General features: G+C 46.7%; 1 protein-coding gene and 1 long non-coding RNA gene across 2 annotated transcripts in view; one reads left to right on the top strand and one right to left on the bottom strand.

Moving 5' to 3' along the window:
* Positions 1-4,963, top strand: part of GSG1L2 (GSG1 like 2) — a 17,491-nt gene extending 12,528 nt beyond the window's left edge. Inside the window, exons 4-5 of the mRNA XM_025920464.2 lie at positions 401-512; positions 3,760-4,963. Of these exons, the coding sequence (XP_025776249.1) occupies positions 401-512; positions 3,760-4,018 (371 nt within the window). The 3' untranslated portion in view covers positions 4,019-4,963. The remainder of the gene's footprint in view (positions 1-400; positions 513-3,759) is intronic.
* Positions 1-15,787, bottom strand: part of LOC147574035 (uncharacterized) — an 18,059-nt gene extending 2,272 nt beyond the window's left edge. The window contains exons 1-2 of the long non-coding RNA XR_015243842.1: positions 15,588-15,787; positions 7,381-7,527 (exon numbers count right to left, since the gene is read on the bottom strand). This is a non-coding gene — a long non-coding RNA (uncharacterized LOC147574035). The remainder of the gene's footprint in view (positions 1-7,380; positions 7,528-15,587) is intronic.
* Positions 15,788-15,817: the final 30 nt, after the last annotated feature.

The raw sequence follows: 15,817 nt of genomic DNA, 5'->3' as shown, positions 1-15,817 counted from the left end.
ACTGAGCCACCCAGGCTTGCCCCCCGTACTCAGATTTTTCCCTAAAGTATCCCAGAGTTAGCAAACCATCCACATGCAAAAGAAGTAACAGAACAGAACCCTGTAGAGTGTGGCTTCAGGCCAAATGTGGTCCAAGGACCCCTCCTCTGCGCTGGGAAGGAGAGACTAGAGCATCGGTGCCTCTGAGCACAGGGACACAGGGGCATGACACACGGGGAGAGGTGGCCACGGGAGGAACAACACGTCAGAGGAACACACGCCATATGCATTCACGACAACGAGGAATTGGTATGAATGTGAGACGGGGGACCTGCTTGCAAGGGTTCAAGAAGGACGCTCCTGGGGTTTACATCCAACTCGCGCATCCCCACCTGTGGCTCACAAAGCTTTCCTCGTGCAGGGCTCCTCGGGATGGTGGCCCACATGATGTACACAACCATCTTTCAAATTGCTGTGAACCTTGGTCCCGAAGACTGGAAGCCTCAGACGTGGGACTACGGCTGGTCATACTGGTAGGTTGCTGGCCGTGGTGCCCAAGCCCCGACGGACCCGCAGGGTTACACACAGGTTCTGTAAGACTACCGACCTTGGCCATTGCTCTGCCGTCTGACTTTGGGTTGATTTCTTAACCTTTCTGGAGCCCAGCTCTCTCATCTGGAAGGTGATGAGACCTGTCTCATGTGTCCCTAGGCATTCAAAGAGATTATGTTTGTGAAATCCTTGGCAAAGAGTCAAGCCCTCAAGAAATGGGGATACTGGGGGCTCCTGGGTGGCTCAGTCGGTTGAGCGTCCGACTTCGGCTCAGGTCATGATCTCACGGTTCATGGGTTCGAGCCCCGCGTTGGGCTCTGTCCTGACAGCTCAGAGCCTGGAGCCTGGTTCAGCTTCTGTGTCTCCCTCTCTCTCTTCCCCTCCCCTGTTCATGTTCTGTCTCCCTCTGTGTCAAAAATAAACAAACATTAAAAAATAATAATAATAAAAATAATAAAAAATAAATAAATGGGGATACTGATGTTATCCCATTCTTAAACATGGCTTATGGGGAAGAGTCCTGAGTTATAATGCTGCCTAATAAATATTTCAATCATGAGAGACCCTGCCCCTGCTTCTAATGGACAGATAAGTTGTGTTCCTAACAGAAAGTCTCAGTCATGTCACATTATACAGGGGCGCCTGGGTGGCTCAGTCGGTTAAGCGTCTGACTCTTGATTTCAGCTCAGGTCATAATCCCAGGGTCGTGGGATTGAGCCCCGTGTTGGGCTCCACGCTGAGCTTGGGATTCTCTCTCACCCTCTCTCTCCTCCTCCCCCAACCCCTGCTCGTGATCTCTTTCAAAAAATGGGGGCGCCTGGGTGGCGCAGTCGGTTAAGCGTCCGACTTCAGCCAGGTCACGATCTCGTGGTCCGTGAGTTCGAGCCCCGCGTCAGGCTCTGAGCTGATGGCTCGGAGCCTGGAGCCTGTTACCGATTCTGTGTCTCCCTCTCTCTCTGCCCCTCCCCTTGCTCTCTTTCTCTCTCAAATATAAATAAAAACATTTAAAGATGTTTAAAAATTGAAAATAATGGGGCGCCTGGATGGCGCAGTTGGTTAAGCATCCGACTTCAGCCAGGTCACGATCTCGCGGTCCGTGAGTTCGAGCCCCGCGTCAGGCTCTGAGCTGATGGCTCGGAGCCTGGAGCCTGTTACCGATTCTGTGTCTCCCTCTCTCTCTGCCCCTCCCCCGTTCATGCTCTGTCTCTCTCTGTCCCAAAAATAAATAAACGTTGAAAAAAAAATTAAAAAAAAAATTGAAAATAAAATGGCATTAAACATAGCAATCTCTCAATTCTGTCTCCCCCTATCCCACTCTTCCAGCTCCAACCAAAACCTTCCACATTCCTCTCCACTCTGGACCCCCTGCCCGGAGGTTTGCCACAGTGCTGTGAGCAGAGAGCTGTTTCTGGGCCCCATGTCATTATCTAACTTAGTTCACATTCACATTTTGTGGGAGCACATCCCCCAGTAGCTTTCTAAGAAAGGGTTCGAGGAGCAAAGATATTATTTTATTTCGTGCATATTTGGAAATGTATTTATCCAATGCTCTATATTTGATAGTTTAGCAGTGTGCGTAATCCTTTGTTGGAAATCATTTTCCCTTAAAATGTTGAAGGTGTGGCTCCATTTCCTTCTAGAATTGACTGCTTCTGGCACGAGTTCCGTACTATTCTGATTCATGTCCCTTTATAGGTAAGCTGCTGCTTTCTACTCTTTATTATTGGTATTCTGAAATGTCAGGATGATGCACCTTGGAGGGAAAATCTCTCATTCACACTCCTTCTCCCTTTCCTGTGCTTGACAGGCCCTTCAATTGGAATATTCACATCCTAGAATTCTGGTTTTTTTTTTTTTCTGGTATTATTTCTTTGATTATTTCCATTTCTTAACTTTCTGTTCCCTCTTTTTTACATTCTTTAAAAATGTCTTTATTATTTATTTTTGATAGTGAGCGTGAGCAGGGGAGGGGCAGAGAGAGAGAGAGAGAGAGGGACACACAGAATCCGAAGCAGGCTTTAGGCTCCGAGCTGTTAGCACAGAGCCCGATGTGGGGCTCGAACCCACAAACTGTGAAATCATCTCCTGAGCCAAAGTCAGATGCTTAACCAACCAAGACACCCAGGTGGCCCATGTTTGTTTGTTTTTTAATGTTTATGTATTTTTTAGAGACAGAGTGTGAGCAGGGGAGGGGCAGAGAGAGAGGGAGACACAGAATCCAAAGCAGGCTCCAGGCTCTGAGCTGTCAGCACAGAGCCCAACACGGGGCTTGAACCCATGAACCAGGAGATCGTGACCTGAGCCGAACTCAGATGCTTAACCTACTGAGCCACCCAGGTGCCCTAGGTCTTTCTTGTTTTCTAATTATTCCTTTTCTAAATATCCTGATCTTGCTTTGTTCATGCAATAGCTTCTCATATGTCTCTGTAGATAGTTATCAAAAGGTTTTCTTCTTGGTGTTTTCTTCTGTTCTTAGCTCTTTTCTTTGGATTTTTTTTTCTGTTTGTTGTTGGGCTTTCCCCCTAGATGTTGATGTCCTTGAGGGTCAAATCATGTTTAGGGATGATTGGAAACTCTGGAGCGAGTTTAGAACTTAGCTACAGTAGGCTTCTTTGTAGGTAATTGGAGGTGGAGGCTTCTCTTCTACCTGGGAATTTCGTCCCCCGAAAACACACACTCGTCACTTGGCAGAGGTTCTTTCTCTTTCGTTCCTCCTTGTTCTGTGGAAGATGAAAAGTGTAGCTAGACCATCATCTCGGAACGCAACAGGTTTCCAGAGGGTGGGGATATAAAGTAACAACACCCAGGGCTGGTGTCCTGCCTTAGAGCCAAGAACAACAATAACAAAAAAGCAATACTTCTGTATCAGCAGATCCCATGCTGAGTACTTCCCACACATTAGTTCATTAAATTCCTCACCACCGCCCTGTGTGCAGTGTTACTATCCGTCAAGTTTTGCAGACGAGGAAACTGATACAGAGAGGTGAAGTCATCAGCTCAAGGGTGCACAGTTCCTAAGAGATGGGCGTAAACCCACAGTGCACATTGGGCACAATGACTCCAAAATCTTTTCCCTTAACAACACTGTTGGCTGGTGTCTGAAACTTGTGATCCAAAGTCCGGGTCCGAGCTCAGTGGAACTACGAGCTGGATTTTCATCAGACTGACCTCCCGCAGGAAGGAAACCACAGCCCCACACTCTTCCCTAACTGTGCCTTTTGTTGACAGCCTCGCGTGGGGTTCTTTCGCGCTCTGCATGGCTGTGTCGGTCATGGCCGTGAACAGATACACGGCAGCCCGCCTGGAGTTCATAGAGAAGCAGAGGGTACGGAAAGGCAGTAAGCACTCTCAACACAAATTCCCGGAACCCAAGGCTTCGGAAAGTGTTCGGGAAATGGAAGCTGCTCCCAACCCTGCCGGGCATGCCCTTGTGAGTGCATCTGAGCACCTGCCACCAAATGCCCCAGGGAAGGTGTCCATGTGCTAGCCACAAGCTACCAGCTCTGCAGAGGCAGACCAGCCAGGCACTTACGTCCACAACGAACATCTCTGGGGAGGACTTCGGAAGGCTGTGGTCCGGGTAAACTTCCTACCATCATCTTACCCTTCATTAAACACCTTTGGCTTCAGCTACTGGTTCCCGGTAAAATGCCAGTATCTTTAAGTGAGATCACTCTTACAGAAGATATCAACCATTGACACTGTAGTATAAATCAGCATCTCAGGCTTTCCTGACAGTGAGTTTAATCAAGGTAACCAAAGAAGATGGGACATGTGAACACTGAGGGTAAGAAGTTTTGAAGACAGGGGAAAGCAAGGTTCTAACTACCAAAAGTATAAAATGTGTTGCCTGCACATGTTTGTTGACGGAAGAGTATCCAGAATTGTTTCCCCTTAATTAACAGACACAGATTGATAGCATGTGTGACTATCCCATACTTCCTTTTTTTATTTTCATCAAGAAGCCATGAATTTAAATTTAAAAAATTAGTTTTGTGTTACTTTAAATATATATTTTCTTCGAAATTTCCTCATTTCTACCTATAGTAAAATCTACTTAGAAGCATAATCAAATGATAAAACAAAATGAGAACAGCCGGATGGAATGACACCTTATCGCAACTAAGTAGAACAAATGTTGGAAATGTTGTACTTAAATTGCTAGGCACTTTTGCTTCTAAAAATAAACATTGCTATGGGGCTTCTGGGTGGCTCAGTCGACTGAGCGTTCAACTTTGGCTCAGGTCATGATCTCATGGTTTGTGGGTTCAAGCCCCACGTCGGGCTCTGTGCTGACAGCTCGGAGCCTGGAGCCTCCTTCAGATTCTGTGTCTCCCTCTTTGTCTCTGCCCCTTTCCCACTCATGTGCTCTGTCTCTGTCTCTCTCTCTCAAAAATAAACATTTTTAAAAAATTAAAAAAAACATTGCTAAACGTGCAAGTTTTGTTTAAAGCAGTGGTGTTCTGCATGGTTCCTAATGTGTTGTTATAATATTATATAAACTTATCTTTTATTTTAAACTAACATATCATTGAGGCCACAGGTTGCTGAACACATAATTTAGGTTGCTGTTTTTTTTTTTTAAATAAGCTGCTAAATTAGAACAACCCTAATTATGCCCTAACTTAGATTCATCTAAAGAAAGTATTCATGTGTTTAGTGAACGTGTCATTTCTGAAAAAATGAACAAACCATCCCTGAATGTTACGAATAAAATCACTTGATCTGCTTATGCCGAACGGTAGCCACAGAATAAGGAGAAATCAGCTAAGTTCTTCATGTTTGGGGCTCTAGTCAGGTATGTGCCCAATGAATGATGGTCGCATGGAATTTTGTGGTTTGTTGAACCAGGCATATTTGGACAGATGTCGGATGGATTTTTGCCAGAGTAAGCCCAACCAGGAGGGCGTGCTGAGGTCTCCTGCAGTTTCCTCGCCTAAAGCAGGGGGGTCTGTACCAGTGGCCTCTGCCCTCCACAGTGTACAGGGTCCTTTGTATGGTTCATAACCCCTGTGTGTCCACGTAGGAAAGGTTCACAAAGAGACACTCAGTTCGCTTTTAAAAAGCAAAGCAAGGGGTTCCTGGGTGGCTCAGTTGGTTAAGCATCAGACTCTTGATTTCGGCTCAGGTCATGATCTCGTGGTTCCTGGTTCCAGCCCCCATCAGGTTCTGTACTGACAGCTCAGAACCTGCTTGGGATTCTCTCTCCCTCTCTGTGACCCTCCCCTGCATGCTCTCTCCCCCCCCCAAAAAAAATAAATAAAATAAACTTAAAAAAAATGTAAAAAGCAATGCAAAACAAGACATATCTGTGCAGAATGCGGTAGAAGGTGCCAGAGAGAAAAACGCATTTTCTGGAGCCACATGAGAGAAGCTGATGTCATCGGAGGGCCCAGGTGGCACTTTGAGAGACAAGCAGTGATCAGATGCCGGGGCAGGACACAGGGTGCTTGATCCCTGAGGCTCCGGCCAAAACTGAATCTTTGCTATATCCTCTGAGCTCCCAAGATGCTTTTCTTCCTTTCAAGTGTTTTAAAGTGTTGATTATATTAAAGTATATAACCCACATAACCCTAAATGCATCGCTTAGTGAATTTTCAGGCAGTGAACGTAACCTGTACCCACCACCCACATCAAGAAACAGGGGCGCCTGGGTTGGCGGGGGGTGGGGGTGCTCAGTCTGTTAAGCGTCCAACTTTGGCTCAGGTCTTGGGTCTCGTGGTTTGTGAGTTCGAGCCCCACATCAAGCTCTCTGCTCTCAGCACAGAGCCCGCTTCAGATCCTCTGTCCCCCTTTCTCTGTGCCCCTCCACCCCACTCTCTCTCTCTCTCTCTCATCCTCAAAATGAATAAATAAATAAAAACATTAAAAAAAAGGGAAAAGAGCCAAGGTGTCTCAGTTTCATATAGCTTTGCTCTAAGACAGACCCCGGTGGATTTTAATTCCTCGGTATATTGAAACGATCTATTTATATACCTGTTTCCCTCGTACAGATTGTAAATTACTTCTCTAGGGCAAGGACTGTTCTCTGCATTCCCCGACATCTAAGACCATGGTGCACAAGTAGAAAATCCTCAGACACACAGACATATTTGTATATATGTGTATATGTGATGTGTGCATTGGGAGAATATCTATCAATGAATATATATATGTAATATATACATATATAAATAAATAAATAAATAAATAAATAAATAAATGCACACATATGTTCTATCAAATAGACCATTTTATTTTTTAGAATTTTGAAGGAATTAATATGGATTGTGATTAAGGGCACGGATTCTGGAGTCAGACTGCCTCAACAGAAACCTCAGCTCCCCCTACCTTGACCTTGGGTGAGTCACTTGTCTGTCTGTGCCTCAGTTTTCTTATCTGTAAAATGAGAGAATAGCCCCCCTTTTTCGGGGATTGTGAGGACTAAGTGGGTTAATGTGTGTGAAGATCTTAGAATAATACTTGGCATTTAGCGAACAAAACAGAAGGATTAACTGCTAAGATCTGCCATGTGCAAAGCACTGTGTCGGGTCCTCTGGGTATTTAAGGAAACCAGATGGAGTCTGAGCCCCTGCCAGCGAGGTGGGGAAACAAGAGTGAAATCTCAGTGGCCGCGCCGGGGAGAAAGCCAGGATCCAATGAATGCCAATCCACCAACCATTTTTAGCCTGGACACCATCCACCCTGAGTTAACCATTCAGTGACTTTCCTCAGGTGTCTACAATGCTCCAGGCACGACACCATTCCTCCTAGAAGTAAGGACTCAACCTTTGCCCTTTTCTGGTATGAGCTGAATGCCTGTTTGGGGTCCGTTGATACAGAACTGGTCCATGTCTACGGTCTACTTACTTCAACAACAGATGAGTCAGTCTCCAAGCTGCTGGCATTCAGTTGTTCTGACTAAGGAATCCATCACGAGAAGCAGCCAGCAGGGGCTCCCGATGGCCTCCTCCAACCAGGCTCGGAGGACTGGAGGGCAAAGGGTCCATGTCTCCTCTTACGAGGTAGGTGGCAAAAAAAAAAAAAAAAAAAAGATGGCGGCTGACTCAAAATATTCTGACTCTACACAACAGCACGTTTATGAAGGTGGTAGTATTGGGCTGTCCATTTCCAGAAGGTGGCCATGAGAGTCAGGTTTAACTGTATGCCTGAGACCGTACAAAAAGTCAGGAGCGGAACGGAGATTCAGACTCAGGGCTGGAAGGCTCCTGGGGGCAGAGTGGGAGACAAATCCTCTCCTCTCCTTCCTCCCTAGGTGAGACTGTCCAAGGGCAGGGCCCTGGGCATCTTGTGGGAGGAGTCAAGGGGTTGAAAACGCCAGGAGGAAGCCATTGAGGGAGCCCTTCTCTCTGATCCAGAGATGGGTCAGGGCAATTTGAAGCTACACTCAATTCAAAACATGGCTTCTGTTTGGGACCAAGGATACTGAAGAGGCTCCAGGTAAGAAGACAGGCGGGGGGCTTGCTCTGCGTTAGATTGCGGCTTTCATGCCCCGGGTTTCCCGGAATGGCCCCCAATCCCACAGATGCATTCACACTGCTCAGTCTGAGTTCTCAATTCTTGGACTAGAAAATACCTTTATTTCAGGGTCAGGCCAATCTTTAGGCTTCTCTCCTAAAGTAGGGCTATAAAGTAGACTGGGATTTGGAGCAAGAATCTCTTTGTAGACTAAGCAACATGCTTTGGGTTGGAATATCCCTTGTCTATGGCAGTCAAGCCATAAACAGAAAAAGGAAACCCCCCCCCACCCTTAGTGGATGTGAGTTTTCACTGTTCCCCCTGAGAGCTGCATCTGAGCCCAAACATAGGTCCACGCCAGAGATCCTGCTGCCCTGTCCTGCTTTTCTGCATCTCCAGGGCCATGGGGAAAAGTGGAAGCTCCCTAACATTATTCAACCAAGCTCTGAGGGCCGGTGTCCCCGAGCATCTCTCAGACATAGCAAGGCTCTCATCCAAATATCAAGGTATGCAGAAGACCATGTTTTCAAAGCATCAGGTGCAGGGAGCTTGGATGGATCGTGAGCCACCTTGCAGGGCTGGCTTGTTACGGAACCATGGACAGTAAGACTGAAGGAGAGCTGAACTCATGATAATCTTCACACAGGAGTTCCTGTCAATGTCTCCACTGGCTCCACATGACTAAAGTCAAGGTCACCACTCAGACCTTATCTCACTTGACCAATCAGCAGTATCAGATGCAGGCGGTCACCTCCTGCTTCAAATACTGTCTTCACCAGGCTCCTGGACACTGCTCTCTTACGTCTCCCCCACCACACTGGCCACGTCTATTCAGTCTCCTTTGAGGACACTACTTCAAGTCCCCAGTCTCTGGATGATGGGAGTACCAAAGAGCATAGCCCTCCAATATCCCCCCTGTCTACACTCAAGTCTTAGGAGAGCTTGCATGTCATTGCATGTCTAGAAATACCACCTACTTGTGATATCCCAAATGTATAACCTGAGCCTAGACCTCTCTCAGCTGGACATACCTCCAGAATGGCTTACCCAACTTCCCACTCAACACCTCCACTTAAGATTTAACTGGGTTGCAAAATTAACATAGAACGCAACGTGGAATTCACCCACATCCCCAATCTCTGCCTCCTGCAGTCTTCCCCATCTCAAAAGAAAAAAAAAAAGAAAATAAATAAAGAAGGAAGGAAGGAAGGAAGGGAAGGAGGGAAGGAGGGAGGGAGGGACGGAGGAAGGAAGGAAGGAAGGAAGGAAGGAAGGAAGGAAAGAAGGAAGGAAGGAAGGAAGGAAGGATAGGAGGGAGGGAGGGAGGGAGGAAGGAGGAAGAATAGATGGGAGGGAGGGAGGGAGGAAGGAAAGAAGGAAGGAAGGAATGATGGGAGGGAAGGAGGGAGGGAGGGAGGAAGGAAGGGAGGGAAGGAGGAAGGAGGAAGGAAGGAAGGAAGGAAGGAAGGAAGGAAGGAAGGAAGGAAGGATGGATAGGAGGGAAGGAAGGAGGGAGGGAGGGAGAGGGGGAGGGAGGGAGGGAGGGAGGGAGGAAGGAAGGAAGGAAGGAAGGAAGGAAGGAAGGAAGAGAGAAGGAGGAAGGGAGGGAGAGAAGGAGGAAGGAAGGAAGGAAAGAAGGAAGGAAAGATAGGAGGGAAGGAAGGAGGGAGGGAGGGAGAGAGGGAGGAAGGAAGGAAGGAAGGAAGAAGGAGGAAGGGAGGGAGAGAAGGAGGAAGGAAGGAAGGAAAGATGGGAGGGAGGGAGGGAGGAGCGAGGAAGGAAAGAAGGAAGGAAGGAAGGGAGGGAAGGAGGGAGGGAGGAGGGAGGGAGGGAGGGAGGGAGGGAGGGAGGAAGGGAGGGAAGGAGGAAGGAGGAAGGAAGGAAGGAAGGAAGGAAGGAAGGAAGGAAGGAAGGATAGGAGGGAAGGAAGGATAGGAGGGAAGGAAGGAGGGAGGGAGGGAGAGAGGGAGGGAGGGAGGGAGGGAGGAAGGAAGGAAGCAAGGAAGGAAGGAAGGAAGGAAGGAAGGAAGAGAGAAGGAGGAAGGGAGGGAGAGAAGGAGGAAGGAAGGAAGGAAAGAAGGAAGGAAAGATAGGAGGGAAGGAAGGAGGGAGGGAGGGAGGGAGAGAGGGAGGAAGGAAGGAAGGAAGGAAGGAAGGAAGGAAGGAAGAAGGAGGAAGGGAGGGAGAGAAGGAGGAAGGAAGGAAGGAAAGATGGGAGGGAGGGAGGGAGGAGGGAGGGAGGAAGGAAGGAAGGAAGGAAGGAAGGAAGGAAGGGAGGGAAGGAGGGAGGGAGGAGGGAGGGAGGGAGGGAGGGAGGGAGGGAGGAAGGAAGGAAGGAAGGAAGGAAGGAAGGAAGGAAAGATGGGAGGGAGGGAGGGAGGAGGGAGGAAGGAAAGAAGGAAGGAAGGAAGGGAGGGAAGGAGGGAGGGAGGAGGGAGGGAGGGAGGGAGGGAGGAAGGGAGGGAAGGAGGAAGGAGGAAGGAAGGAAGGAAGGAAGGAAGGAAGGAAGGAAGGAAGGAAGGATAGGAGGGAAGGAAGGATAGGAGGGAAGGAAGGAGGGAGGGAGGGAGAGAGGGAGGGAGGGAGGGAGGGAGGGAGGGAGGGAGGAAGGAAGGAAGGAAGGAAGGAAGGAAGGAAGGAAGGAAGGAAGGAAAGAAAGAAGGAAAGATGGGAGGGAGGGAAGGAGGAAGGAAGGAAGGAAGGAAGGAAGGAAGGAAGGAAGGAAGGAAGGAAGGAAGGAAAGTGAAGAGTAACTCTATCCTATTAGTCATTCAAGTCAAAATGTCAAAATCTGGGAATAATCTTGACTCTTCTCTTTCCTTTATTCCCCTCCGTCCAACCCATGAGCAAATCCTGTCTGCTCTACCTTCAAATCTGTCTCAATCCAGGCACTTCTCACACCTTGACTTCTACCCAATGAAGCCAAGCCAAGGCCACCATTACTGCTTCCCTGGGTTACTATCACAAAAGTCTCCAGCTGCCTCTCCACTTCCATCCTTGTCCCCACGCAACCTAGTCCCAGTACAACAGGTGTACGTGAAAGTCAAATCACATCTTTTCTCTCCTCTGGACACTCCAAGGATTACCATCTCATTTAGAGCAAAAGCCAAACATTGAACCATGTCCTACAAGATATGTAGGCCCTCCAACAGACACATGAAAAGATGCTCAGCATCACTCATCATCAGGGAAATGCAAATCAAAACCACAATGGAAAAGGAACCCTTGTGCTCTGTTGATGGGAATGTAACTTGGTACAGCCACTCTGGAAAACATTATGTAGGGCCTCAAAACATTAAAAATAGAAATACCAGGGCACCTGGATGGGTCAGTTGGTTAAGCACTGACTTCAGCTCAGGTCATGATCTCACAGTTCAAACCCCCACGTCGAGCTCGGTGTGGAGGACTCAGAGCCTGGGTCTCCCCCTCTCTCTCTGCCCCTCCCCCACTTGTGCTCTGTTTCTGTCTCTTAAAAATAAACAAAAGTTAAAAAATAATAAAAAAATAAAAACTAAAAATAGAAATACCATATGATCCAGTAATTTCACTACTGGGTATTTACCCAAAGAAAACAAAAACCCTATCTTGAAAAGATATATACAGCCCTATACTTACTGAAGCATTTACAACAGCCACGCTACAGAAGCATTCCAAGTGTCCATCAATACATAAATGGATAAAGAAGATATATGTATGCAATGGAGTATTATTCAGCCATTAAAAATGACATCTTGCCGTTTGTGACAACATGGACATATCTTGAGGGTATTAAGCTAAGTAAACTAAGTCAGAGAAAAACAAATACTGCATGAAAACCCAAAATAAACAAACAAAAACTAGATGCTTAAGTACAGAGAACAAACTGGTGGTTTCCAGAGGGGTGTGGTTGGGGGATGGGTGAAATAGAGAAAAGAGACTAAGAGGTACAAATTTCTGGTTATAAAATAAATAAATCATAAAGATGAAAAGCACAGAATAGAGAATAAAGTCAATAATATTGTAATAACATCATACAGGACAGATGATGACCACACTTATCAAGGTGAGCATTGAAAATGTATAGAATTTTCAAATCAATATGTTGCACACCTGAAATTACTATAAGATTACATGTTAATTATGCTTCAGTAAAAAACTGGGGTGTCTGGGTGGCTCAGTCAGTTGAGTGTCTGACTCTTGATTTCAGCCCAGGGTCATGATCCCAGAGTTGTGGGATCGAGCCCCACATTGGGTTTGGAGCTGAGTATGGAGCCTTCTTAATATTCCAAGCACATTCTGCCTCAGGGCTTTTGCACTTTGCTGGTCCCTTTGCCTAGAACATCTGTCCGGCACAGATCCCCATCACTTCCTCAGGCATCCATCAGTTCCTCATCGTCTTTTTACCAACACTCTCTGATCACCCATGAAATCAGAGGGACTTATTCTCAGTTTGCCTCTTCCCCTCTCCTGTGATAGATGCTGTGATGTGTCACTCAGGTTCCTCTTCACTGATGGATTTGTTGCCCCAGCTGTTGGTAGTGCAGTCAGCGGACAGCCAGCTCTCAGAGCCTTCAGGGATCACCTCAGTTAGAGAGAACTGACCTTTGGCCCAAGCAGGTAGAGAAGGCACTAGTACGTTGCATTAAAACTCCGTGATACCCACCTGTGCTCATTGATGGCCTTTGCTTTCCGTTGAAGGAAAATGGTAGGTAGGGATGGTTTACAGATGAGCCTGTCTGATACATTGGCATCAGCTAGAGGCAGATGATCCCGTTCAAGAGTGGCTCTGACACACGGTAGAGAAGGAAGACCTGCTGTGCACAGAACTCGAGCCATACCTATTGTCCACTTCCTTTGGGTGGAAAGATGGCCTGAGTTACAGATCTACACTGTCATATTGGTAGTTGTGTTGGCCAACAGGTTGGAGACTATGGAAAAAGAATTGGTGACAAGGAAATTTGGGGAAGAGATGTGTGGACATTCGCCTTGTAATGACACTTGAGTATGAATGAGTATGAAGGTATTTGGTCCTGTGAGCATGTCCTCAAGAGACTAATCATTGTACAGGGGCTGTTGTTAATCAGGTGGGCAAGATACCCTTGCTGTTTCTGTTGGTCTGCTTCTCTTCCCAGCCAGCCCCATGCTTGTTCAAACACACCATGGTGTCAGAGACTGGAAAGACGGCCATCAAGGTATTTCTTCCTGCTTTGGCCCGTTTTCACAGACAGTAGCAGCTACTTTCCATGGCTATAGAATATGCTAGATGCAACCCCCCCACCCCGACCCTGACCCCAAGTTCTACCTCCTCTCATTGGTCTGCAGTAACTCTTTTTCTATCCCTTGTCTGAAGGGGTGCTAACAGCTTTTCACTGTTGCTGGTCTCTGGGTGCCTTAGTGGCCCTGGTGTACGTATCCTTAACCCTTTCACAGCCCTGCAAATGACCCTCCCATTAAAGTCTCTTGAACCATCCAGGGAGATTTTGTCTCCTGCCTGGACACCCAGGGATTCCCTGGGTTTTGTCTTTCTCTTAGAGGACTTACCACCTTCTGACATACTACAGGATTACTTCCTTGTGGATTCACTGTCCGCTTCCCAACACGAGGTGGTCAGAAAGCTCCGTGAGGGTGAGTACTCTCTCTCTGTCATTCAGCGCTGTGTTCCTCACACATAGATCTCTTCTTGGCTCATGATAGCTGAGCAATAAATAATGGTTGAGACATAAATGACAGAATCAATGAATGACATTTCTGGACATTCTGGAAACATTAAGCTCCACATCTGAGGATGTTTGCTAGTCTTTAGGTGGATGGTTGGCCAATGATCACTGTTTACAGCAGCGTAGAAACTATACCTGGAACATCCTTACGATGGCGTGGAAGAGGCAAATAATTCTGCTAGCGCACCTGATCGTGGATAACCACCGTCATCCACATCTACTTAAACAGAAAGACTGCCATGAACTATTACAGGAGACCCAGATAGTTACCCTTTCATAAAGGACCTTGTACTGCTGTGAGGCTTGCCATCAAATACAGGTGTGAATTGTCCAACCACAGCAGTGGCCACACTTGAACAAGGGAACTGAAGAAGTTGTATGTTGACTAAGCCAACCTTGGCAAGTAGACATTATACCACTCATAATATTTTCAGCCTCCCAACGTAGGTGGGTCCTCTAAAAGAATGCTCATTAGAAATTTCCTCATTCTTAATTTCAAAGAACAGTTCTATTAAAAAAAAAAAAAAAAACACACCTCCATCCCAAGTGGCACTGTCAGGGGAACGAAGTAAAAATGCGAGGTATATTCACACACCGAATGAGTAATCTCCAACTTCACATAACAATATGGATAAATCTTCAGCAAAACAGTAACAACTTTGTGAATCTATTTTTTTTCATAACATTTATTTATTTTTGAGAGATAGAGCATGAGCAGGGGAGGGGCAGAGAGAGAGGGAGACACAGAATCTGAAACAGGCTCCAGGTTCCGAGCTGTCAGCACAGAGACTGACGCGGGGCTCGAACTCACGAACCGCGAAATCCTGACCTGAGCTGAAGTCGGACACTTAACCGACTGAGCTACCCAGGTGCCCCAAGATGGCCACCTTTAAAGGCATTTATTAAATAAACTTTTTTATAACAATAAAATTATATAAATATTATAAAAATATATTTATATTTATACTTATAAATATAAAATAATAAAATATTAATAAATATATATTTTTAAGTTTATTTATTTTGAGAGAGAGAGAGAGAGAGAATGAGCATGGGAGGGGCAGAGAGAGAGGAGAGAGAAGATCCCAAGCAGGCTTCACACTGTCAGCACAGAGCCCGACTGGGCACTTGAACTCACGAACCGTGAGATCGTGACCTGAGCCGAAACCAAGAGTCAGATGCTTAACCCCACTGAGCTAACCAGGTGCCCTTAGGGCATCATTATGACTGGTCTTCTGGTTTCTGGAGGTTTGAATGCTTGAACTGGTTCTTAGCTTTTGATGTGTTTTCATTTCTAATCCTATCATGTTCCCTTATGTAATTAAGATATTTCACATTTGGGATAAATTCTTACTATTCTTTTTTTTTTTTTTAAGATTTCATTTATTCTTTTTTATAAATTTGTTTACTTATTTTTGAGAGGGAGAGAGGGACAGAGTGCAAGCAGGGGAGGGGCAGGGAGAGAGGGAGACACAGAATCCCAAGCAGGCTCCAGGCTCCAAGCTGTCAGCCCAGAGCCCGATGCAGGGCTGGAACCCATGAACCACAAGATCATGACCTGATCAAGCCAACGCTTAATCAACTGAGCCACCCAGGCGCCCCCAAGACTTTATTTTTAAGTAACCTCTATGCCCAACACGGGGCTTGAATCCACGACCTTGAGATCGAGAGTCATGCACTCCATCGACTGAACCAGCCAGGCACCCCAAATTCTTAGTGTTCTTAATCATTCCGGAGGATAATAGTTATCTTCTTGGACATAGTATCTTAGTCTGTCCCCACAAGAGCCCTGCAAGATGACTATGTTACGCCCACTTTATAGATAAGGAAGCTAAGACCCAGGGAGGTGAAAGAGCTTGACTAGGAAGAAACACCCCCACACTCTGTTCAGGTCACACCTACCAGGGGTTCATTCTGCAACAGGCTCCATTCTTCTTAACGGTTCTTCTGTGCTTTTCATCACCTGATCCAAGGGTTACAGGAACAGAGCACAGGGATGTTTGCCTGAAAATCCCAGGTCCCGATCCCTAATGCCCAGCCCCGAACAGCAGAGGAAACCCTTAACAGTCAGGCAAGCCAGAGAGCTTTAAAAGCCCTGGCAAGAGCTCTGAAATCAGACCCGGCCAGCATGT

The sequence above is a fragment of the Puma concolor genome, chromosome E1 (assembly GCF_028749965.1).
Source record: "Puma concolor isolate L17-30 chromosome E1, mPumCon1.1.hap2, whole genome shotgun sequence".
NCBI classification, from domain to species: domain Eukaryota; kingdom Metazoa; phylum Chordata; class Mammalia; order Carnivora; family Felidae; genus Puma; species Puma concolor.
Note: the sequence above shows the minus strand (reverse complement) of the source record. Positions and strands in the feature narration are given on the sequence as shown.